Raw genomic sequence first — 24,240 nt, 5'->3', positions numbered from 1 at the left:
CAGTGGAGGGGGAAGCCGGTTTCCTCTGGTCTGTCAGCTCCTCGGGTCCCCAGGAGTCGCCACATGTGGGGACCCTCCCTGACCTCCCCAGTACCCAGGCCTCCTCAGCTTCCTGCACCCCAGCCCCGTGGCCCTCTCCTCCGCCCCACCCCACCCCCAGTGGTCTGACTGGTTCCCAACAAAAACACCCTGAGAGTGAGCTCACGGAGAGGCTGCCGCCTCCACACGTCCTGGCCCACACGCCCAGCAGGGGAGGGCACCTCCGGTCCGGGTCACACAGCCGGGCCGGCCGGGCCGGGGGATCCGGGATCCTTGGGGTCGGGAGGGCTGACCAGGTGAGCTGAGGGCAGGTGGGCGGCCGTGGGATGGCTGCTTGGCTGTCTGGGTTAATTCCACACGGGAAGGTTTGGGAGTTGTCCTCGGGGCCGGGCCCTGGGGCTGAAGACAGGCAAAGGAGACCAGAAAGTTTCCAGCTGCGGGCTCGCTAGGATGGGCGTGGGACAGGTTGCCGGCAGAGGGCTGGCCGGGATGGGCGGATGGGGCAACGGCTGGGAGGGGCTGTGTGGCCCAGTGACGCGGAGGCCGAGGGGTGGGCTTGCCCGGCCCCGGCAGTGACCACCAACCCCCCACCCCGGGCCCGGTCCCCCACAGGGGCAGCCATGTCCGTGCAGGTGGCGGCCCCGGGAGGCGTGGGGCTCGGCCCGGAGCGCCCAAGCCCCGAGGAGCTGGTGCGGCAGACGCGACAAGTGGTGAAGGGGCTGGAGGCCCTGCGGGCAGAGCACCGGGGCCTGGCCGGGCACCTGGCGGAGGCCCTGGCTGCCCAGGGCCCGGCGGCTGGCCTGGAGCTGCTGGAAGAGAAGCAGCAGGTGGTGAGCCACTCGCTGGAGGCCATCGAGCTGGGGCTGGGCGAGGCCCAGGTAGTTATGAGGGGCGCACTGTCTGCGGGGGTGTGGCTCAGGCCTGGGGGGTCGCCCAGGGGTGAGGGGCCAGGCGTGCTGGGGGGTGGTCTGGGCAAAGGGGGGCCTGGGGGCACCTGGCCCAGGACAGGGAGCCTCTAGTCCTGAGATGGGATCCCTAGCCTGCAGTTCTGGGGGCGTTCCTTCTGTGTGGCAGGGACTCCTGAACCAGGTGGGATCCTTCCATAGAAGGGTGGGTCCTGGGCAGACTTCGGGGTTGCCCGGATGGGATATGTATGACGAGTCCCCATGTGTGATCTGTGTGTCTGAGTGAAACGGGAGGGAGGGGTCCCCCCGGCAGGATCGGGGTGTGGCCCTGGGACTCGCTGAGCATCCCTGGAGCCACATCGGAGGGCTGTCTGTAATCTGGGGCACCCTGGGGAGATGGGGGTGCTCTGGCTCGATTTGAGGCCCTGGGCTGGGTGGGGGCCTCTGACTCGCCGCCCCCGGCCCCTCCGGCAGGTGCTGCTGGCGCTGTCGGCACACGTGGGCGCGCTGGAGGCGGAGAAGCAGCGGCTGCGGGCGCAGGCCCGGCGGCTGGCCCAGGAGAACGCGTGGCTGCGGGAGGAGCTGGAGGAGACGCAGCGGCGGCTGCGGGCCAGCGAGGAGGCCGTGGCCCAGCTGGAGGAGGAGAAGAGCCACCTGGAGTTCCTGGGGCAGCTGCGGCAGTACGACCCGCCCGCGGAGAGCCAGGTGTGGCCAGGCTGGCAAGGCGGGGCACCCCAAAGGACCCCTTGTCCCTCTGCAGAGCCCCCGCCTTCAAAGGTTCCCTGGCCCCCCTGGAACCTCTGAAGAACCCACCACAAATCCCAGACCCACTGGAACTTACTCAGAAGCCTGCCCCACACCCAGCTGCCCTACAAAGCCCCAGGATGCTCCCAGGCCCTCAGGAGACCCCTGCCCACCACCTCCCTCAAGCCCTGGGGTTCAGGACCCCCGTCTCGGAATCAGACTCCCAAGCCCCGTGACACCCCACTTTCCTCCTCTCTCTGCAGCAGCCTGAGTCCCCCCCTCGCCGGGACAGCCTGGCCTCCCTGTTCCCTAGTGAGGAGGAGGAGCGGAGAGGTGGGTGTGGCCTCAGCCATGGAGGATGGGAGGCCGAGGCTGGGGGAGCGCATCTGAGTTGCTGGACCCTGAGGTCTCTGGGGAGGATGGGGTAGCTCAGGGCCGGGTGTCAGGAGGGTGAAGCAGGTGGCTGTGTGTGTGGGGGGGGGTGCGGGGGGGTGGGGTAACAGGGCAGGTGAGGCTGGAAAAGCTGGAAACCAGGCCTGTCATGGCGACCACAGCTCCAGGAACCAGGCGGCTCCCGCACGTCCATCCCACAGGCCAGGCCCCCTCCTACGGGCCAGTGAGATGCCTGGGATTCCCATCTTGGGAGCCAGTGCAGGGGCCCGTGGTCCCAGGGACCAGCGGTGGCTTTGGGGGGCATGTGTCCCCTGGTGTGTGGGCTGGGGCGGCAGGAGGCCTGCAGTGACTTGGTGCCCTGCATGCACCCCAGGTCCTGAGGCAGCGGGGGCCGCGGCAGCCCAGCAGGGTGGCTACGAGATCCCAGCCCGCCTCCGGACCCTGCACAACCTGGTGATCCAGTATGCGGGCCAGGGCCGCTACGAGGTGGCCGTGCCGCTGTGCCGCCAGGCCCTGGAGGACCTGGAGCGGAGCTCAGGCCACTGCCACCCCGACGTGGCCACCATGCTCAACATCCTGGCGCTGGTGTACCGGTGGGGGCTGCTGCCGCTGGAGGGCGGAGGGGGGATGTTGTTGGGCAGAAGTGGGGGGCCCTGGTGTCCTGCTCTACAGCACAGGGTACCTGCAGGGGTGGGGCGGAAGGGGATGGAGATCTGGGGAGACCACGGAGACCTGGGCAGAGAGGAGTCGGCGTGGCCGAGACCCGCAACAGAGTGGGGCGGAGGCCTGGGGCGGCAGAGGCTTGGCACCCACCTGAGGGCATGCAGGGACCCTGTGCTAGATCTGGGAGGGGTGGGGACACCCAGAAGGGACCCCTGGGGGACGCCACCCATGCTCAGCCCAGCCCAGAGCCCCGGCCCCGGCCCAACCGCCTCCCCCCGGGGCTGCTCCACAGAGACCAGAACAAGTACAAAGAGGCCACAGACCTGCTCCATGACGCCCTGCAGATCCGGGAGCAGACACTGGGCCCTGAGCACCCTGCAGTGAGTGGGGGCCCGGGAGGGAGGGCGGGAGGCTGTGGGCTGGGCGCCCCTCCCCTGACCCCCTCCCGACCCCCCAGGTGGCCGCCACCCTCAACAACCTGGCTGTCCTCTACGGGAAGCGCGGGCGTTACCGAGAGGCAGAGCCCCTGTGCCAGCGTGCCCTGGAGATCCGGGAGAAGGTACTGCCTGGCCTGGCTCCCACGGGGCCCTGTCCCACACGGCCCTTCCCGACTCTGCGGCTCTCGCACGACCGATTTGTTCTTGTGACCCCAGACCTTTTGTGCCCTTACCCATGTGATGCTATGAACCTAGAACCAATTTGAACCTAGAGTTCCCAGTCCCCTGACTCACCACCCTTGACTCCAGCTACCAACTCATGAGCCTCGTCATGATGGCTGCTGGCAACACGTGGCCCGCCAACCCCAGATGACTTGTGAACCCATGACCCCTAGGTCCTGGGTGCCGACCACCCGGATGTGGCCAAGCAGCTCAACAACCTGGCCCTGCTCTGTCAGAACCAGGGCAAGTTTGAGGAGGTGGAGCGGCACTACGCCCGGGCCCTGAGCATTTACGAGGCCCTGGGCGGGCCCCACGACCCCAACGTGGCCAAGACCAAGAACAACTTGGTAAGGGCACCTGGGGGCGCAGCGGTCTCGGTCTTGAGGCCCCAGCACCGGGCGAGCACCCATTGCTTGACGGGGCCCCATCTCTGCCCAGCCCTTGAGGGTGCCCCACAGGGATGGGCTTCCACACCAGTGAGGCTCGCCAGCTCAGAGGACGTAGAAGGGTTGGGAAACTGGCAGGTTGGTGGGGGCCAGAGAACTGCTCCGGGCAGAGAGGCGGCCAGAGACACTGGCCGGGAGCAGAGAGCATTTGTTGAGCCAGGCCCCCTTCTCAGGACTTTCCCTGGACCGTTTCAAGGGCCCTGTGAGGGAGGTGCTCCCACTGCCCCATTGTGCAGATGAGGAAACTGAGGCACAGAGAGGGCTGTCGCCGGCCCAAGGTAGACTGGGGAGCAGGCCCCTGCTCAGAGCCAGCAGGGCACCTGCCCTGTGGGAAGCAGTGGGCTCGAGCTCCAAGCCCACTCTGCGGTCGGCGGAGGGCCTGGAGTGCGGGGTGAGGCTGGGCTGCTTCCTGGGGGGCCAGGAAGGAAGTGCCTGGTGCGGCGCCTGGATGAGCCAGGATCACCCAGGCCATGCCCTCCCCGCAGGCCTCAGCCTACCTGAAGCAGAACAAGTACCAGCAGGCGGAAGAGCTGTACAAAGAGATCCTCCGCAGGGAGGCCCTGCCCGCCCCGCTCGGTGAGCCCCCGGCCCCTCCCCTGCCCCGGGGGCTGCTCGGCATTCCCCCCTACAATGACCCCATCTGTCCCCAGGAGCCCCCAACACAGGCACCACTAGTGACGCACAGCAGCAGGTGAGGAGGGCTTTGTGCGGGCTCCCAGGGGAAGGGCGACCCGGGTGGCAGGGGAGGCTGACCGGCGTCCCGGCACCCTCCCCAGACCCTTCGTCGGAGCAGCTCCTTCTCTAAGCTCCGGGAGTCCATCCGGCGCGGAAGCGAGAAGCTGGTCTCCCGGCTCCGAGGCGAGGGGGCGGCGGGGGCGGCCGGGTGAGTCTGCCCCTCTCCCCCTGTCCTGCTTGAGGACCATGCTTGGCTCCCACCTCCCCTGCGACACAGACTGTCAGGCCCGGTGCCCAAGTCTCCCAGGGTGGGAGCCAGACTCACTGCCATGCCCCATTCCTGGGCAGGATGAAGAGGGCCATGTCGCTCAGCATGCTGAACACAGATGGCTCGAGGGCGCCCGAGAACCAGGTGAGGGGACCCCTGGATCCGGTGGGACAGGCCCAGAGGCTGGGGGGAATGGTCAGGCTGACATTGGGATGGACCCCCACACATGAACACAATGGGTTTTATTGGGGTAGATGCAGGGGGATGGAGGGGTTGTAGTGGGTAGGGACAGGAAGACGGGCAGACAAGCGGGCCGGCGGCATAGCCCCGCTGGGCAGGGGCAGCCCCGTGTCCTGCCCTCAGCCACCCCGTGCCTGTCCCCAGTTCCCCAGGCAGCACCTGAGCGAGGCCTCACGGACCCTCAGCGCCAGCACCCAGGACCTGGGCCCCCGCTAGAGGCGACAGGACCACGTGGCTGCGGCTTCTCAGGAGGAGCGGGAGGGGTGGGCAAGGGGAGGGAGTCCTCTCCTCTCCCTGATGGCTCCCCACGGCTCCGGCCTCCCTGAGCTCCACTCCTGAGATTAAAGGCTGTAGATCTGGCAGCTAGAAGGTCTCCCTGAGGTGTCCTGTGAGGACCTCCAGGCCCCTCCCGGAGGCCCCTCTGAGCACCGGGACCGAGGCTGGCTAAGACTCGGGTGTCATGGCCCTGCCTGGCGCTACAGCTGCTGGGCAATCTGCTCGATCCTCCGCAGAGTCTCCTCCGACTCCAGCTGCTCCAGGCTGAGCAGGGACAGGCCCAGCTGGTCCTCCTGGGAGTGAGGAGAAGGGGTGTCAGCTGGCCCACATCCCCCCACAGGGCTCGGTAGTGACAGGAGGCACCACCCGGGGGCCCAGGACAGGATGCTTCAACTTGAAATGCCCAGTTAACTCGGGTCATCCCATCCCTGTGAACGGAAGACGGGCCCAGGGAGGGAGGTGGCAGAGCACCAGGTCCGAGCCAGAAAGGACTGGCCTTCCACAGCCCCCACGAGCAGCTCGGGGCACCCGCTGGGGACAGGCTGGCATCAGGAGCCCTCAGCTCTCCCCCAGCTGCCAGGCACGGGCTGGGGGGTGGAATGCACACAAACCTCCCTGGCTGGGGCAGGCTGGGGTTGGGGCTCAGGAAGAAAGCCCAGGGCTCTTCCCAGAAGAGGGCTCACCCGGTGGAAGGGCTGTGCCATCTGCCTCAGGAAGTACTTGGCGACCTGGACCCCCTCGTCGACGGTCAGGTTGAGGTTGGCATCCGTGAGGTGCTCCTGGATCCACCGGGGCAGCTTCCCCCGCTTGTCAGCCCGAGCAAACCGCTGGTGGTGGTGGGGGTGGGGGTGTCAGGACCCTGGTGGGGGAGCCCAGGCACCCACAGCCTGGCCCTCCCCCTCTGGTTGGTGGGGGCCCTGAACCCACCGCACCTTGTCGGCAAAGATCATCAGCCCATAGTCTGTCTTGCCCCTGATGGCCCGACCCACACACTGGGCAGCGTGGCGCATGGCATCAAAGGTGAGAAAGTCGTTCTCACGAATCTGGAACTGGTCCCGAAGGTATTCCAGCCGTGCCTGGGGGTGCAGAGATGGGGGCCAGGGCCCTTCCTCGCACTAGCCCCAGGGGAGGCCGTCACGTCCGTCCGCCTGCCCCCAGCGAGGCTCACCTTGAGAATGCGGCTCTGGGTGTAGACGTAGGGCACCCCGAACATGATGACGGCCCGCCCGTAGTGGTGCACTGCGGGGCGAGGGGGAGCAAGAAGGGGCTGACTGCGCAGATCCCAGGTGCTCTTGCCATCAGAGGGGGTCCCCAAGGGCCCTGCTGGGCGCCCAGGGATGGAGGGAAGGGGAGGCCCCTGTGTGTGCAAGATGGTGGGTGGGTGGGTGAGGTCCCCTCGGGGAACAGAAACGGCCACACGGGCGGGGAGGGCCAAGTCCACTCACCAAAGTCGATTCCCTCAGACACCTTGCCTCGGGCCACTGAGAGCAGGATGGCCCCGCGGCCGTTCTCACAGGCCTGGGGAGGGAAGGCCAGGACACAGACGCGTCACCAGGGAACTGTGCCGCCTCTGGCCCCTCTCCGCCCAGACTCCCCTTGTCCCCCCAGTACCCACCTCCTGGTACTTCTCCAGGGCAACGCTGGTCTCAGCCCCATCCTGGGTCTCGATGAAGAGCAGCTTGTTCCTCTGGATGTTCTCCAGGATGCCCTTCAGGGAGGACAAGGGGAGGTCAGGATATGGGCGGCAGACGGTGGGTTCAAGGACGGGGGTGTCCTGCTTAAACTCAGCTCTGCCACCGACTCCGGGGCGACAGGCCACCCTGTCCCCTGGCCTTGGCCTGCCCTCTGGGGACCGGGGGAGGGTGGTGGCAGGGTCCAGCCTCACTTCTTTGGAAAACCCTGTGATCCCTGGAGGGAACCAATCCCCATCTTCTGGACAAGTGGGGCAGGCAGGTGGCCCGGGGGACCAATCAGGATGCTCCACCCCCAGCTTGTGATTGGTGGGGAGGCTGATGTAGGCCAGGCAGAGCCAGAGGCTGCCTTGAGCGTTCATATTTGACACTGAAATAGACGCATGGTTCTGATCAAGGACAGATGCGTGACAGACCAGAGAGACAACATAGAGGGTCCAGAACAGGCCCCAACAGAGATATCCGTCGCCTGTGCCACTCAGTGTGGTGGGGGGAGCTCGTTTCAGCAAATGGGCCTGGAGCAACAGATTTCCAAATGGGGAAAAAATGAACCTTGACTTAAATCCTACACAAAGACGAACCTGTGGTACCTCACAGAGCTTAGATGTGAAAGTTAAGACTACAAAACTTCTAGATGGAAGCACAGGAGACCATCTCTGTGACCCTAGGGTAGACAGAGGTTTCTTAACTAGGACACAAAAGACACTGAGGACGTGGGGCGCAAGTGGCTGACACTGTGCGGAAAGAGCCTGAGGACAAGACCGAGGTCTTGCCTTTGTGCATGACATTCCCACACACGCTGGTGTCAGCCACGTTCACTTGTCTCACCCCAAAGAAGCGCTTGCTCTAACTTACCCGAGAGCTGGGCTCATGGCACAGAATCATATCAGGGGCCCAGTGCCCAGCTGTGGTGAGCCCCATCTCCAGAATGCCCCATGACCTCGCCCACACAGTCCCCAGAAGGGACTCCTCCAGGCTCTTTGCCCCAAGTCTCTGTTCAGCCTTAATTCTCCGGAACCTTCCTCTAACGGCACAGCACCCCACTACACTCACGCCTGCTACCCAGTGTCTCCACACCACACCATACGAGCTGGAGGGACAGCTGGGGGTAACCAGGAAGGAACCAGGAACCCCTCAGGTGGGGTGTGGTCAGCCCTCCTGAGGGGCACGCCACTGAGGAAGGGGCCCAGTGAGGCCGCTGATGTCCTCGTTCTTAACCTGGATGTGGGGGCACGGTGAACATAGTTCTTTAAACTGCCCTCTGTGTTTTATACGCTGTCTTGTCACTTGCAATACACATCACCATTTAAAACACAAGAGGAAAGAAGCCAACAAGGGAATGAGCTGAGAGCTCAGAGGGTCCGAGCGCGGGGCCAGAGGCGGCGTACCTGCTCATACCAGGAGGCCACGGTGCTCTCCATGTATTGGTAGCTGGTGAAGAAGGCCACGAGGCCGTCGGGGACCACGGCGGACATCTCCAGCAGGAGATTCCCGTAGTTCCGGATCACCGCTATGAGGGGTGAGAGGTCAGACCGTCTCCTGGCCTGGGTCCTCCTCCCCACTCCCCATCAGAGCTTTCTTGTCTGAAACTTGGGGTTCCTAGAAACCCCACTGCCAGCTGTTCACACGCATCCCAATTCTCCTTCCAGACTCATGGGAGGACTGCCCCTTGACCCACCAGTTAGGTGTGGCCACGTGACTTGCCACGGCCAGTGAAGAAAGGGCCGTGTCACTTCCAGGCGAGGAGCCTTACGAGCCAGTACACAACCCACCAGGACCCCTCCCGTCCCACCTCACCAGCGCAGTGATGTGTCCGATGGTGGAGGTTCCCAGAAGGGAGAGGCTCGTGGCAGGCCCCCACCAACCCACAGCGGCACGCAGCACAGGCAGGAAGCAGCCTCTGTGTGAAGCCGCTTTGACTTGTTACTGCACCAGGACCCGGCTTGTGCTGACCAACCCACCTCCCCTCCTGGGACACACACAGACCACCCGCTGTGGGAACCATACCAATATCTTCCCGGGTCTCAAACTTGGAGCTGATGGCCACCTGGTCATTGCCACGGCCGATGATCTGGAGAGCGCGAGAGGTCGTGATGAGCACGCCACAGCAGCCGCCCTGGTGTGCCCGCGAGCCGCGGGCTAGCTCTGCTGTGTGCTTTCTATAGACACAGTGTCACCAAGTGAACCCTCAGCTACCCTCTTATCTGTGGGCTGCAGATGAGTGACCTCAGGCTCACAGAGGGCGAGTTGCCCGCCCAAGGTCACCTGGCAGATAGACAACAGAGATGGAACTGACCCCAGGTCTGTCCGTGTGTCTCACCAGCAAGGACCCTCTAGTCTGCCCCAGCCTCCAGCCAGGCGGTTCCAGGAAGCTGCCCCTCATGCCACCGGCAAAATCACAAAAGCACTGTGTGGTGGAGGGTCCTTACCAGCCCACAAGCCCTGAAGGACAGCTCCAAAAGCCAAAACACTCAGGAAACTCCAGGTGCTTAAGTCTGGCACAAACTCATTTAGTAGCAGGAGTTGCCCTGCACGGAGCCTTTTCAGTGTGCTGACGGATCTCCCTTGGTCTGACTCGTCAGAATGTTTGCTCAAATATGATTTTCACTAGAAGGATTTGCTCAGATCCCTTGGGAGTGTTTCAAGTCTGGAAAATTCTCAACTCTAAAACACATCTGCCCAGTGACTTCAGAAATGGGACCGAAGGCCTATGTTATGAGGTTCATTTCACAGAGAAGAGGACTGAGGCTGAGTGGCAGGGTCACTTAGCAAGGTCACTGCCAGACGACGGGCCAGGTAAAACCCCATTAACCAAGTAGCAAGCCCTGGGCCATGAAAGCCTGTCACACTCACTGTCTCACTAAATCCCCTCAGCCACCCTGGGAGATCAGAGAGGGGGTGTTCCCATTTCACAGATGAGAAAACTGAGGCTTGGTGAGTCAAACTCAAGCCCAGGTCTGTCAGAACCCAGAATCTGTGCCCTCAGCTGCCTGAGCATCAGAGAGGAAGGGCAGCCCTCGCTCCCACCGCCCTCCCCGCCACCTCCCCCACGCACCATGGGGCAGAGGCAGACCCGGGCTAACGTCATGGTGAAGGTTGCCATGGTGACCGGGTGGAAGTCCAGGATCTTGGGGTAGATGTCCAGCGGGGACAGTGTCTACAGCAGGGACAGCAGAGGGATCTCAGCAGGACTGGGCAGGAGCCAGGAGCCCCCCGGGGAGGGCTGGAGGCCAGAAGGGAGGGTCCTCACCCCGGATGTGATGATGACGGACTGGAAGCGCTCGAACACGGGTTTGATAGCCAGTGAGGCGTCCATGCAGCTGTGGGGAGCAGACCAGGGTGGTTAGGGCCAGACTGCGGGGACCAGGCCCCTGTGGTCCGCTGACATCCTCCCTAAGGTGGGATCTCACCTGAAGTGCAGGATGGGGTTGGCAATGGTCGGGGTCCTGTCGTCGAAGGGCTCGATGATGATGGTGAAACCTACAGGGGGCCGGCGGGATTCCTTGAGGGCCAGGCATGACTCCGCCCACTTGGCCATGCGCCCCCACTTTCTCCCTCCACTCCACTCCCCCACCCCTCACATTCCTCAGTGAATGGCACCAGCCATCTGAAGCCCAACGCTACAACCCAGGCCCCTGAGTCCAATATATACCCCAACCTGCCCGCCCCTCCCTTAGGCCGACACCTGTGTGAACGTTCACAGAGGACCCTGAGCCGGGCACCAAAGGCTCACCCCTCACCCTCCGGGGCCCACGGGGGCCCACCACACCCCTCCAGCCAAAGCCTCCAGCCTTCTCCCACCAGCTTTCTGTCTAAGCGGTCAGGAGGCTGGTCAGCTCTCCTCCAAAGTCCAGCTGCCCTCTGACCGCTTCCCCTGCCCCGCCCAGACCAGCCGCCATCACCCCCTGCCTGGCCCACCGCCGTCGCTCCTCATCCCTGCTCCCTTCACAGCGGCCAGAGGATCCTTGAACTCGAGTCAGGCCACATCCCTCCCTGCTCAGAAGCCCCCCAGGGCTCCCCATGACCCTCCCAGGGTCCAGAACTGTTGAGGGGATCCTGCCACCCCATCCCCCTTCCCTCTGTGCTCACAGGCTTCCTGCCTGACTTTCAAAACCACCAGGGTCACACACACAAAAGAACAACCCCACCAGAGTCATTCCACCCCAGGGCTTTTGCACGTGCCCCACTGTCTGGAAAGCATCCTGAGGTGGCTGGCTCCTGGTCATTCAGAACCCAGCTCAAATGTCAGCTCCTCAGGAAGGCCGCCCTGGTCACCGCAGACTCTGTGTGCATGGTCCAACACAGTGCCAGGTTCCTGTCTCATGGAAACTTTCTGGAATTATCTTCCGTACCCACATTTACATCTTTGTTACCTGTCTTCCCTGCTAGAATTTAAGTTCTGGGAGGTCAGGAATGAGGTCTTTCATGGTTCCTGCCATCTCCCCGGGGCTGGGCCTGGCCCATTTATTGAGCAAATAAATGAATGAATGCATCCGCATAATCAATTTCACTTAGCAAAGATTTTTTTAAAAACATCATGTCCTCTGTGCCAAGCCCTGGACTGGGAACACAGCAGTGACCGAGACAACCCTGGCCTCGCCCTCTCAGGACTCACAGTCCAAGGATAGGGACACAGAGCTGTCCCCAGAGTGACCACTCTGAGTAGGAAGGCTGGGACAGGGGAGCCTAAAGGAGAGGGCCTGGCCCAGCCTCGGAGCCAGAGGAGCTTCCTGGAGGAGGAGACGTCTCTCCTGAGCCAAGAACTGAGGGGTGACAGGGAAGACAGTTGGGAAGACAGGGAATGCTATTCCAGGTACAAGAATGTGAGGTGTCAGTAGATGGAGAAGTGGGGAAGAAAGGAGGACGGACAGACCGAGAGGGAGGATGGGATGGACAGAGGGACAGAGGCAGAAAGAAGATTCCAGTGACACTTGCTGCCCATCGGCACTGGGGTGGGGACGGGCTATCTTCCTGCCAAGGCCAGGCCCGCCTGCGGGCCGTCAGACAGGCTGACCTAGTTTGCTGGATAGAGGAGTAATCCCCAGGGATGAGACTGAGCCCTTGGCAGCTTAAAGCTGATGAGTAGGGGGCAGAACACTCCCCTGTACCCCGGCAGGCTGGAAACCTGAGCGTCCTCCCCACAAGGCCCCACACGACCAGGCACCAAGTCCTGGCCTCTTCACCTCCCACGACTCTCTCCAGCACCCCTCCCGCCCTGGCCCAGCCTCTGCCAGGAGAATCCTCTAAAGCGCAATCTGACCCTGCCTCTCCCTGTTCAGAACCTGCCATGGCTCCCCAGTGCCGCTGGGAGCAGAATGACCACCCCATCACCTGCCCCCCAGGGTGAGCGGACCCCGTAGAATCTCTCCCTCCTCGTCTCACGCCACTGCCCACTCCCACCCACCTCCATCTGCAGCCAGAGGGAGCCTTTAAAAAATTCCCACCTGAGCACAAGGCTCACTCATTCAAGGGCTGTTCGTGGCTCCCCACTGCCCTCAAAATAAGGCCCAGAGCACTTCCCTGGTGGTCCAGTGGCTAAAACCCTGCACTCCCAACACCGGGGGCCTGGGTTCGATCCCTGGTCAGGGAACTAGATCCCACATGCCGCAACTAAAGATCCTGCATGTCCAACTAAGACCGGCGTGGCCAATAAACTTTAAAACAAATAAATAAAGTCCAAACTCCAGAGCCCAGCCTGTCCAAGTCCCAGGGGCTACCCTCTAGGCCCTGCCGGATCCCAATTCCAGCTGCTGGGGGCCGGCAGAGGCAGGAAGAGGCGAGCTCACCCTTGGCGTAGGTGCTGACGAGCGTGGCGAAGTTAGCAAGGAGGGTGAGTGGGGAGAAGTCAGTGAGGTCCGAGATCTCCAAGGTGTGCAGGAGGGAGCGGAGGCGCTCGGCGCAGAACCTGGTGGGGTCGGGGGCGGGCAGGTGAGGGAGGCGGTGGCTACAGGCTGGACAGCCCCTTGTCACCGTCAGAGCACGTGCTCACATGCCATCTCCCCAGCCGCCTGGCAGCTCCAGGAGGTCAGGGTCTGGATCACTGTGTCTCTACCTTGTACCACTGCCCATCATGGGGGGCGCAGCCACAGGAGGGCACACAGAGCAATAATCTCACTGCCCAGAGTCACTGCCCGAATTCTTAGACTGTGAGGAATCTGCCTGTAAGGCAGGAGACCCAGGCTCGATTCCTCGGTTGGGAAGATTCCCTGGAGAAGGGCATGGCAATCCACTCCAGCATTCTCGCTTGGAGAATCCCATGGATAGAGGAGCCTGGTGGGCTACAGTCCAGGGGGTCGCACAGAGTCAGACATGACTGAGCGACTAACACTCCAGAGTCACAGTCCTGTCACATGAGGTAACGCTCTCATACACAGGTTCTCAATCAAAAGGGGTGACCCACGACAACCCCCAGCATCCCACGGTCAGCATGTGAACGCTGCAAGGCCACACGGTCGCACACTCCCGCCCGGATATCCACAAGGTCAGTCTTGGCCACAGTCCTCAGTGACACAGCGTTAGAGTTCCGCACGCTCCCAGACGATGTCCTCGGTGACGGCTCCTCCCTCACCGAGCCTGACACAGGCTCTATCAATGGCACACAAGCAAGGCCACCCAGCTCGAGGCAGGGACAGGCCGTGTGTGGAGCGGGAGCACCCAGCTTTGGCGCCAGACAGACGGTCAAGTTTAAAACCTGCCTCCTGGGACTTCCCTGGCGGGCCAGTGGTTAAGACACTCAATGCAAGGGGCCCAGGTTCAAGCCCTGGTGAGGGAACTAGATCCCACATGCCGAGTGGTGTGCCCAAGAAAAATAAGAAATAAAATGAATAAAACCTGTCTCCTGTATGTCCTCTCTTCCAGTCTGCCCTTCTATCCCCCAGGCTCGATCAGACGGCCCCTCTGTGTTCCTGCAGCCTCCAGGACACCCCCCCACCCCGAGCCCTGGACTGACCCTGTCTGGGACGGGTCTATCTCCCCAACTGGACTGTGAGCCCAGGAGGGCAGGGCCAGGGCCGTCTCCACCACCGCTGTTACTGCAGCACAGAGCAGGCCCTCGGAACACGGACCCTGTGACTCCGATCCCCTCTGTCCTCACAAGTCTCTTGTGAGGGGAGAAGGGTGAAGCCGCACCAAGGGCTCCCACCTCCTCAGAGGCAGAGCAGCCAGGAGCCTCAGAGCCCGACCGGGCAGGCTTCTGGTCACAACCACACACAGTGCCGTGTGGCTTCCCCTCCACGGGACGCAGCGTCCTCATCGGCAGCACGAGGCAGGGACGCTGTGTTGCGTCCCCGGGCCGTGGACTGCGAAGCACTTGGCTCGTCATCAGTGCTCTAGACCAGGTGGGTTCCCAGGGTCGCTGCTTTGTCATTAAACCACCACAGGAACCTGGGGGTAAAGGGGCTGACCCCCTACCCCTTGCACAGAGAAGGAAACTGAGGTTCAGAGAAGACCAAAGACTGATCCACAGCACAAAGGAAAAGCAGAGGAAGCTCCAGCCCCGCTCCCAAGCCCCTCATCACTGGCCCTGCCCCCAGACTGCACCTGAGGGGCTAGCTCCTGCCCAGGGCCTGGGGGGCAATGAGAGGCCCTGGCGGGAGGAAACAGGGAGTGAGGGGCCCACAGCATTTTCTCCCAGCTCCCACCCCGCTGGCCCTCATCAGGAGCCCCTCTCCAGGCTCGCTCCCTCCATGGCCTGGAGTGAGAACACCCCTGAGCACTGGCCAGGGCGCTGGGGTCTCGCCCCCGCCCCCCTCCCTCTGCGCACAGTCTTCCATCACACTTCCCGAGGTCAGTTCTCTGATCATGGCTACTGACAAGGGCGCCCACCCCACATCCCCACCGGGACCCCTCCCATGCCCAGCCCACGCAGCAGCCGCACCTGAGGGGCTTGCGCTGGATGCAGACGCGCTGGGCCAGGCCACTGAGGAAGGCGGGTGGGCTCTCCTGGACCACATGCTGCACCCGCAGGCGCCACTTGACGTACTCCAACAGGCGGCGCAGGAAGCCCAGGAAGTGCTCGGCCGTGCGGATGGAGCCGGGCACCGCCTCTGCGGGGAGACCGGCTCAGCCAGGGGCCGGGGGAGGGGGGCGGGGGAGGGGAGGGGTGGGGAGAGGCGAGGGGGGGGGGCGCGGGGGAAGGGGGCGCAAGGCGGGGGCACGGCTCACCCTTCAGCACTTCGTCGGGCAGCACGGGGTTGGCCAGATGGGCATCGGTCTCCCGGGCGGCACTGGCCTCCCGCAGCCCCTCCACCAGGCGGCGGTACTCCTCTCGCAGTCGCTGCTCGTCCGTCTCCTTGATCCTGCGGGGAGTCAGGGTGTGGGAAGAGCTGGGCCACTTGAGGGGCAGATCAGGCGCCAGGGTCTAGGCCGGGGCACCCCCACCTGAGCACCGTCTTCTGCAGGGTCTCCAGGTTGGCCTGGCACCGATCCAGGGTGCGGCGGGTGAGGTTGACGCTCATGGAGTCGATGCAGACGTTATCTGGGGGCCAGGGAGAGGTCCGGGCTCAGGCAAGCGGACGCAGCAGCAGCGGAGGGGCCGCCTCGCCTCCCTGCCCGCTCTTTGCTCACCAATGTTGTGGGCCTCGTCAAAGACGACCACAGCCTTTCGGGCCAGCTCCTTGGACACCAGGTCGGCAATCTTGGGGTCCAGCAGGTAGTGGTAGCTGTAGACCACCACGTTGGCATGCAGGATCTGGGGGCCGAGGGGGCAGGGTCACCCCTAGGGCCCTGTCGCCTGGTGGACTCCACCAGGTCACATCTCTCCCTCCCAGGCCGGGAGAGGTGAGGCAAAGGGAGGGACACAGGCAGGTGGACAGACAGACATAGACATGCAGGCAGAGGCGAGGAACAAACAGAAGTGAAGAGGTAGAGACAGACTGAGGAACAGACACAGGCAGACCAATAGGGAGATCTAGGCAGGCAGACAGGCACACCGAGGGGCAGCCTGTAACCCTCCCACCTGCCCGCGGCCCCAGTGCCTCCTCACTGAGTATCGGGCCAGGAAATACGGGCACCAGCCCTGGCGCCGTCCCACGGCCTTCAGGTCATCCAGGTTGTAGATGCCCGTGGGGAGGGGCACCTGGCGCCCGTGGACATCAAATTCCTGGGGTGAGAGGGTAGCTGGGGGTCAGGGGGGTTGACTGCTGCAACTTGCCCTCCCTCACTCCCCGCTGCCCCGCAGGTACCTCATAGAAGCGGCAGTGGGGCAGGCTGGAGTCCCGCTGGTACTGCGCCCGCACATACGAGGCCGTGAGGCTGTGGCATTTCCCGTCCACGTCCTTCCCAAAGCGCAGGGGCGTCACCTGCGGGCCGGGGAGCATCTTAGCACCGGGACAGGCCAAGAACCCCGAGCACGCCTGGAACCCGGGGCTCAACACCTGATGGCTGGTGGGGTGGGAGGTCATCCTGTGAGATGACCAGGGTGGGACTCGGGCAAAACTTGTCCTGAACCTGCTTCGTGATTAAACAGTTAAGACACCTGCAAACTTACTGCAAGGATGCAAGAGTGGCCCAACTGTTGGGCTCTTATTCTTTTTAAAATGTTTAACCGTGGGGACTTCCCTGGTGGTCGAGTGGCTAAGACTCAGAGCTCCCAATGCAGAGGGGCCTGGGTTCAATCCCTGGTCAGGAGACTAGTTCCCACATGCTGTGACTAAGACCTGGCACAGTCAAATAAGTAAACTTTTAAAAAAAAAAAAAAAAAAAAAAAAAATTTAAAATGTTTAACCGTAAGACTTCCCTGGTGGTCTAGTGGATAAGAATCCGCCTGCCAATGCAGGGGACATGGATTCGATCCCTGGTCCGGGAAGAACCCACATGCCACAGAGCAGCTAAGACCGTGTCCCACACTACTGAGCCCACGAGCCTAGAGCCTGCGCTCTGCCATAAGAGAAGCTACCACGACGAGAAGCACACACCGCAATGAGAGGAGGCCCTGCTTGTTGCAGCTAGAGAAAGTCTGTGCATGGCAGTGAAAGCCCAACATGGCCAAAAATAAATAAAATGAACAAAACGTTAAGCCTTGTGCAATGTCAATTATACCTCAGTTTTTTGTTTTTGTTTTTAACATTAAGGCTTGAAGAACCTTCAGCATGTCGATTACACTTTATCTTTTAAAATGCTACAACACCCAGAAACCTTGGCAAGGTCTGAGAAGCAGAGGAGGTTCTGATCGCAGTTTGAGACCTTCCTTGGCCCTGCCCTGCTCTGAACCCTCCAAGGCTGTTGGTGGCATCGTCACAGCCCAGGGCTGCCCTTCCTCGGAATGAAACCGTTCTTTCCCCAGAGTGAGGGCTCTGAGGCTGTGGGCCCTCCCTCACCCATTCCATCAGCGGCAAAGACTGTGCTGCTTCTTTCTCTTTCTTTACATTTTATTATTACTTTTAACAAGCAATACAGGGACTTCCGTGGTGATCCAGTGGTGAAGATTCTGCACGGCCAATACAGGGGGTGCAGGTTCGATCCCTGGGCGAGGAACTAAGATCCCACATGCCGTGGGGTGAGGCAAAAGACAATAAATAAAAATGGGTGCAAGTGTGTCATATGAGGCACGCAAGGCTAAATGTGTCACAGATGCTCCCACAGAAAAGTATTTTAAAACTCTGAAAACTGGCTGCTGTGGACTGCGGGCTGCCCGGGGTCAGTGAAGGATCTCAAGATGGCTGGACGGAAACTTGCTCTAAAAACCATTGACTGGGTAGCTTTTGGGGAGATCATCCCTCGAAACCAGAAGGCCGTGGCTAACTCCTTGAAGTCCTGGAACGAGACCCTAAACTCCAGGTTGGCTACTCTGCCTGAGAAGCCACCTGCCATCGACTGGGCTTACTACAAGGCCAACGTGACAAAGGCTGGTTTGGTGGATGACTTTGAGAAGAAGTTGAATGCCTTGAAGGTTCCTATACCAGAGGATAAATATACTGCCCAGGCGGATGCTGAAGAAAAAGAAGATGTGAAAAGTTGTGCTGAGTTTTTGACTCAATCAAAGACCAGGATTCAGGAATATGAGAGAGAGCTGGAGAAGATGAGGAACATAATTCCATTTGATCAGATGACCATTGAGGACTTGAATGAAGTCTTCCCAGAAACCAAATTAGACAAGAAGAAGTACCCCTACTGGCCTCACAGGCCAATTGAGAGCTTATAAGCGTGAGTCCAGGAGACAGCTCTGGCCCTGGAATTACAAACTCTGGACATTAAAAATAATTACATGGTGCAAAAAAAACAAAAAAAAAACAAAACTCTGAAAACTTTCGCTAGGACTGAAGCAGAGAGCTAATAGCAAATCTACTTTGACAAACTCAATTCAGTCCAGATGAAGACTACAGCTATGCTGGTAAGTCCTTCCAAGGCAGCAGGCCCGTGGAAGGAAAAAATCGAGATGGAAATATCTGGCGCAACCTTCAGCCTTATCCAGGTCACTATACAACTCTGGAGACAACTAAGAAACCGCCCTGAAGTACAGTATAATACTGCTTATGCCCTTACCACGTTTCCAGAAAACCTACCCCAGCTTGTTAACTCTCGACTTCTTACTATCCTAAGGGGGACAGAACCACCCTTTGCATGTGTTCTGGACACACCCATGCAGCAATTTACTACATGGTAGCTCTTCATTTGTGGCTCTTAAAGTCCCAAGGCAAACTCTTACTTAAAAGCAAGCATCTCAAGGGACTTCTCTGGTGGTCCAGTGGCTAAGACTCCCAGCTCGCAATGCAGGGGGCCCGGGTTTGATTCCTGGTCAGAGAATTAGACCTCACAATCTACAACTAAAACCCACCACAGCTAAGTAAACACATAAATAAATAAAGCGACCTAGCACAGTCGGCCCTCCTGACCTGTGGTTCCCGATCCCACAGATACGAAGCGTCAACTCTACATTACATGACTTATTCATTTCATAGCTAGAAGTCTGTCCTTTTTGACTGCTTCACCCATTTCACCCAGCCCCCACCTCCTTGCCCAATCTTATCAACAACGGTATGAAAGGTAATTAATTATCCCCATTTTACAGACAGGCGGACTGAAGCCCAGATAGCAGAAATCACGTATGCAAGAGTATACGGTTAGTACGTTTCACAATCAGGAAACCAGGCCTGCAAGACTCCAGGAGCTACCTCTTCACCTCTCCCAGACTGGGGGAAGTGGGAAGGCTCCCCAGAGGAGGTGTGCCTGAGCCATGAGTGATGAGAGAGAAGAGAACTTTGTGCGCGGCCCCTGCACATCATGAGAGGTCTGGTCTGGGTGGGGATCTAGAACCCCCGGTTGGACGGAAGAGTTTCCTCAACCCTGACACTTAGAGAGAGGGGAGGAATAAGCACTCACCTCGGGATGAATACACAGGTTCTTCCGGGAGCTCAGAGCCAGCCCCAAAAATGGCAGCTTCTCACCCTCCTGTTTCTCATAGAAGCTGAGTAACTTTCGAAGTTCTTCAATCACCTGTTACAGATGATGAGGGAGGGGGGAATTGGCCTCAGTGAAAGTACAAGCCCCTGTCCAGGCAGGTTCTAGCCCCTTCCCCAGCTTCCCACAGGCTCAAAGCTACGGTCGCAACCACCAGGGGGGACAGATGGGTTAGGGAAGAGTGAGGGCGGGAGGGCCTGGGATAGCCCAGGGCTCACCTTCTCAATCTCAGGCACAGTCCTCGAGCAGTAGATGAGTTTAGTCACCTCCAGGGGATACGCCTGCCGACAACCATGGGCTCAGCCTCGGCCCCTGTCCAGCCTCCTCCTGCTGCCCCCTCCTCGGGCCCAGGGAGTCACTTACCCGCTGGTACGCCATGATCAGGGCCAACAGGGACACTGTCTTCCCAGTGCCTGAGGGCATCTCCAGGACTCCATGACCCTGTTTGTGGTGGGCAGGAGGGTCACGACACAGGCGCTCAAAACTCCAGGGACACAAACTCTGGGACCCTCCCCCCAGAATGAAACCATCTTGGAATAACAGGACAACATAGCAGTTAGAAATCTAGGCCTCAGGGGCAGTGGATTTGAACCCCACTTTTGCCACTCTGGTTGAGTGGTCTTAGGCAAGAACTCTCAACCTCACTGAGGACTCTGTGTCTCTAAAAATTGGCCTACAGTGGTGAAGACTGTGAGCCTTCACTACCGAGGGCCCAGGTTCAAACCCCAGTCAGGGATCTATGATCATGTGAGCCATGCAGTACAGCAAAAAAAAAAAAAAAAAATAGGGGTTGGGGTCTAATAAGCTCTTCCTCATCGCAGGACTATGAGGATTAGGGACAAACTGCGGGCTAAATATTTAGTACAATACCTAATATGTATGTATGCTAAGTCCCTTCAGTCATGTCTCTTTGTGACCCCATGACTGTAGGACTTAGAGCCCGCAAGGCTCCTCTGTCCATGGGATTCTCCAGGCAAGAGTACTGGAGTGGGTTGCCATGCCCTTCTCCAGGGGAATCTTCCCCACCCAGGAATCTCCTGCATTGCGGGCAGATTCTTTACTGTCTGCACTACTGGGGAAGTTCTATCAGATATGTAGGAGCCCTCTCTTTTAACTTAGCACAGCACTTAACTCTGTGCCTGGCACTATTACTAAGTGTCTTACATCAGAGTATCTCAGCCTCGACTCTTGACATCTGGAGGCTAGATAACACTTGACTGTGCGGTCTGTCCCCCACTGCAGCAGCAAATGTGGCCTCCACGTACTAGACGCCAGTTGCACCCCTCCTCCACTAGTATTGACAATTGGGAATGTCTCCACACTTTGCTGAGTGTCCTCTGGGGGTCAAAATGGTCCCCAGTTGAGAACTTCTGTCTTACTTAGTGAATTAACCCCTGCAGCTGTCATTATTATGAAAGTGAAAGTAGTGAAAGTGTTAGTCACTCCTGCTGCTGCTAAGTCGCTTCAGTCGTGTCCGACTCTGTGTGACCCCATAGACGGCAGCCCACCAGGCTCCCCTGTCCCTGGGGTTCTCCAGGCAAGAACACTGGAGTGGGTTGCCATTTCCTTCTCCAATGCATGAAAGTGAAAAGTGAAAGTGAAGTGGCTCAGTCGTTAGTCACTCAGTACTGTCCAATTCTTTGCAACCCCATGGACTGTAACCTTCCAAGCTCCTCTGCCCATGGAATTCTCCAGGCAAGAATACTGGAGTGGGTTGCCTTTCTCTTCTCCAGGGGATCTTCCCCACCCAGGGATCGAATCCGGGCCTCCTGCATTGCAGGTAGATTCTTTACCATCTGAGCCACCTGGGAAGCCCCATATTAAGCTGAGGTAGGTACTATTACTACGGCTATTTACCAAGGTGAAGGGGAGATTAAGTGATTTACCCAAGGACACACTGCTGTGGGTAGCCAATTCCTGAGTCTCTATATGCCTAAGCCAACCACAGAGCAGTTCAGCCTTTGATAAAGGTCAGCTAATGCTATTTTTAATTACTATTATTTAAGATACCAAGTTTGGCAGCGCTGGCTATCACAAGGACCTCAGATTTCTAAACTCTAGACCAGAGGTCCCCAACCTCCAGGATCTAATGCCTGATGATATGAGGCCTAATGATCGAATGTCTGATAGACCCGATATAATAATAATAGAAATAAAATACACAAAAATGAGTTTGAATCCCTCCGTTCGCAAACTGTCTTCTCCAAAACTGGTCTTTGGTGCCAAAAAGGTTGGGGACCACTGCAATCTCAGTCTTAAAGGCGCGTGTTGATCAGCCCCACCTCTCAGGTGGGCAGCGGCGGGCCCGGCCCACCCACCTTGGCATCCAACGTGCGTTTCAGCTCCAGCATGTACGAGAACTGCTCCGGGTAGATGTAGTCGTAGGGGAAGTAGACCAGCAGCCCGTCCACGTTGAGCCTGGCGGCGGGGGCTGCCGGATCAGTCGCCCGTCCCCTCAGCCCCTCTCCAGCCCCCACACTCCCCTGCCGCGGGCCGAGAGCCGTTGCCCGCCGAGCACCGTTCGGCTGGTCCGTCCCGCACATCCCCCCGGTTCTCTAGCAGCCTCCAGGTCCCTTCGGCATTCCCTCGCTGGCCCTCCCTGCACCTATCCCCACCCCAGCGCGGCAGCCTCCCTTCGCTCCGCCGGGACCCGAGGCCGGACCACGCGTCCCCGCATCTTCCGGACCCCCACGCCCGCTCGCGCGCGAACCCAGGACCCCCCTCTCACTTCATGGCGCCGGTCGCGGCTTGGAGCGGCGTCGGCCCACCTCCCTCATGAATATTCAGGAAAGACAGGCTCCTCAGGGCATCCTCGAGGCGCTGCCCCACCTTCTTCGCGACGCCATTGGCTGAACCTGCCCGTCACTACCCCATTGGAGTGACGTCAGGAGGCACAGTGCGCGTGCGCACGGCAATTGCGGGAGGCGGGTTCCGGGGGAGGTGTTGCCGGAGGCATCGCGGAGGATCGCCGAGTACCCAGAAGGAAACGCTGATGGAAGAGAACTGAGAGAATCGATCTCATTCGCTGGCATTCGGTCTTCCCGCGTCTGTCCAGATTACCTGAGCAGCGAATGCATACTCAATTTTATTCTTTTATATTCTTGGTTTTAAGAGGTACTCCTCCCTTTCCCCCCAACTTCAATAAAGTAACCAAGTCTACAATGGGAGAACCCAGAGAGGGTCAGAGCCTGGGAGATCATAGAGGGCTTCCTGAGAATCTTCCCAACCCAGGGGTCGAACCTAGGTCTTCCGCATTGCAGGCGGATTCTTTACTATCTGAGCCACCAGGGATGTCCTGTGCTGTACATAGTCGCTCAGTCGTATCCGACTCTTCGCGACTCCGTGGACTGTAACCCACCAGGCTCCTCTGTCCATGGGATTCTCCAGGCAGGAGCTCCCAATTATCATGTCCCGTGTATTTGCGCTTCCTGACGCTTCCTGATTTCCGATGCACGCAGTAGTAACCGCAGTTTGCAGCAAGCAGAAGCGAGCATAGCTGGGAACAAGAGCTTAGTTCCTAATTAGGAACTTAACCTCTGGATCTCAGAGGCCAGAGGCTAGGACCTGGATTCCCAGTCGTTGCCTGCCGTGTTAAGAAAAAATTCGGGGGAGGAGGCAGAAGGTAAAGAGAAAAGTAAAAAGTTTATTGGAAAAGAAGAATACGTGTGGAAAGACGCAGGGGCAAGCTCTGGGGGTACACCTTTGGGAAGTTGTAAGGGGGCAGTTTTCCAGATCTTGGTCTTCCTTCAGGCCAGTCATCTTGCTTTGTCCTCCCTCCCTCCTCTGAGATGCCCACTCACCCCTCAGCCAAGATGAATCTGGAGGTGAAGTCTTCTGGGACCAGCAAGCTGCATTATGGCCTGGAATTATCCCCTGACTTTTGACACACCGGGAGCCTTTCTGCCGGCATGGTGTGTCTCCCTTGTTCCAGAAAGGGTGGGGGAGGGGAGCGGAGATCCCTTAATCCTTTACTCAAACAGTGTTTTGCCCCTCTTTGTCCTTGCCATGATTATTATCTTAAGGTGTTTACAAGAGACAAAGACAGGCTATTTACCCTGTATCTGTTGTTACTTCCATTTCGGAGGGCAAACAGGAGGCTGATTGTAAAGGTCTAAACTGGAGCCCACCTATCTCCTGTCTCAGGAAATGCTAACAGAAGGCTAGTTGTAAGTATCCAGCCTGAAGCCCACTTCTTCCTGTCCCATGAAATGCAAAAAGGAGGCTAGTTGTAAATGTCTAAACTGGAGCTCATCTAGTCTCCTACCTCATTCCCAGTTTGTTCTCCTGCTGCATGGTACTGCAAGGAGCATCTCTGTGGCATGCCTTAAGGATCAGGGTCATGTGAGCAACCTAATTGGCTTAACACCCATGCCACCGCCGCCACCATCATGAGCTCTACTAGCTCCCTAGCCCCTATTTTCAAAGACTTAACCTGACTTTGGGAGTATATTCTCATTTGTATGACTGTGATAGAATGTTCTCTTTTTTTTGAAGTCTTTATTGGATTTGTTACAATATTATTTCTGTGGTTTTTTTTTTTTGTTTTGTTTTAATGTTTTCACTTTTTGGCCACAAGGCATGTGGGATCCTAGCTCCCTTACTAGGGATCCCTCACCACACCCCCTGCACTGGAAGGTGAAGTCTTACCCACTGGACTGCCAAGGAGGTCCCTAAATGCCCTGTGTTGGTTTAAGTGTCATCATCCCCACTTTGGAGGTGAGGAAACTGAGTCTCAGAGAAAAACTTGCCCTTGACTTGACAGCTAGGCCCGGTGCTGCTCCCCATCCCTCCCTTAGCCCCACCCTGCCCCCTCTGGGTCATCGCTGTCTGGGATGGCTGTCTCCC

The 24,240-nt window shown here is 59.4% G+C and overlaps 3 protein-coding genes across 4 annotated transcripts; 2 read left to right on the top strand and 1 right to left on the bottom strand.

Annotated features, from left to right (window-relative positions):
- Positions 1-587: 587 nt before the first annotated feature.
- KLC3 (kinesin light chain 3) lies at positions 588-5,398 on the top strand. The gene is made up of 12 exons (XM_040252571.1): positions 588-917; positions 1,419-1,649; positions 1,952-2,021; positions 2,455-2,674; positions 3,037-3,124; positions 3,202-3,303; positions 3,577-3,750; positions 4,335-4,425; positions 4,500-4,540; positions 4,626-4,732; positions 4,873-4,936; positions 5,177-5,398. The coding sequence occupies exons 1-12, from the start codon at positions 660-662 to the stop codon at positions 5,246-5,248; spliced, it is 1,518 nt and encodes a 505-aa protein (XP_040108505.1). The 5' UTR covers positions 588-659; the 3' UTR covers positions 5,249-5,398.
- Positions 5,020-22,219, bottom strand: ERCC2 (ERCC excision repair 2, TFIIH core complex helicase subunit). 2 transcript variants are annotated; one of them, XM_040252534.1, is made up of 23 exons: positions 22,124-22,219; positions 21,714-21,813; positions 19,759-19,836; positions 19,614-19,676; positions 19,318-19,431; positions 16,182-16,298; positions 15,983-16,099; positions 15,565-15,688; positions 15,379-15,475; positions 15,163-15,296; positions 14,876-15,044; positions 12,786-12,904; positions 10,410-10,479; positions 10,250-10,319; positions 10,055-10,156; positions 9,007-9,070; positions 8,388-8,509; positions 6,924-7,016; positions 6,754-6,826; positions 6,477-6,547; positions 6,241-6,384; positions 5,992-6,135; positions 5,020-5,601 (listed from the first exon to the last, which is right to left on the bottom strand). In XM_040252534.1, the coding sequence occupies exons 1-23, from the start codon at positions 22,126-22,128 to the stop codon at positions 5,509-5,511; spliced, it is 2,283 nt and encodes a 760-aa protein (XP_040108468.1). In that variant the 5' UTR covers positions 22,129-22,219; the 3' UTR covers positions 5,020-5,508. The 2 variants fall into 2 exon arrangements, with proteins under 2 accessions (XP_040108468.1, XP_040108469.1); XM_040252535.1 differs by lacking the exon at positions 10,055-10,156.
- On the top strand, positions 17,612-18,217 carry LOC120872334 (ATP synthase subunit d, mitochondrial-like). The gene has a single exon (XM_040252620.1). The coding sequence runs from the start codon at positions 17,654-17,656 to the stop codon at positions 18,137-18,139; it is 486 nt and encodes a 161-aa protein (XP_040108554.1). The 5' UTR covers positions 17,612-17,653; the 3' UTR covers positions 18,140-18,217.
- Positions 22,220-24,240: the final 2,021 nt, after the last annotated feature.

This window comes from Oryx dammah, unplaced genomic scaffold, assembly GCF_014754425.2.
Source record: "Oryx dammah isolate SB20612 unplaced genomic scaffold, SCBI_Odam_1.1 HiC_scaffold_13, whole genome shotgun sequence".
In the NCBI taxonomy this organism is placed as follows: Eukaryota; Metazoa; Chordata; class Mammalia; order Artiodactyla; family Bovidae; genus Oryx; species Oryx dammah.
This window is presented reverse-complemented; position numbering and strand designations above follow the sequence as displayed.

Bases quoted from the DNA above. Each gene is read 5' to 3' on its own strand.
- KLC3 (XM_040252571.1), top strand. From the start codon at position 660: ATGTCCGTGCAGGTGGCGGCCCCGGGAGGCGTGGGGCTCGGCCCGGAG. The intron at 3,125-3,201 runs GTGAGTGGGGGC...CCGACCCCCCAG, and splicing joins TGGGCCCTGAGCACCCTGCA to GTGGCCGCCACCCTCAACAA. The intron at 4,937-5,176 runs GTGAGGGGACCC...GCCTGTCCCCAG, and splicing joins CGAGGGCGCCCGAGAACCAG to TTCCCCAGGCAGCACCTGAG.
- LOC120872334 (XM_040252620.1), top strand. From the start codon at position 17,654: ATGGCTGGACGGAAACTTGCTCTAAAAACCATTGACTGGGTAGCTTTT.
- ERCC2 (XM_040252534.1), bottom strand. The intron at 15,476-15,564 runs GTGAGCAAAGAG...CCTGGCCCCCAG, and splicing joins TGACGAGGCCCACAACATTG to ATAACGTCTGCATCGACTCC. The intron at 10,157-10,249 runs GTGAGGACCCTC...TCCCTGCTGTAG, and splicing joins CCGTCATCATCACATCCGGG to ACACTGTCCCCGCTGGACAT.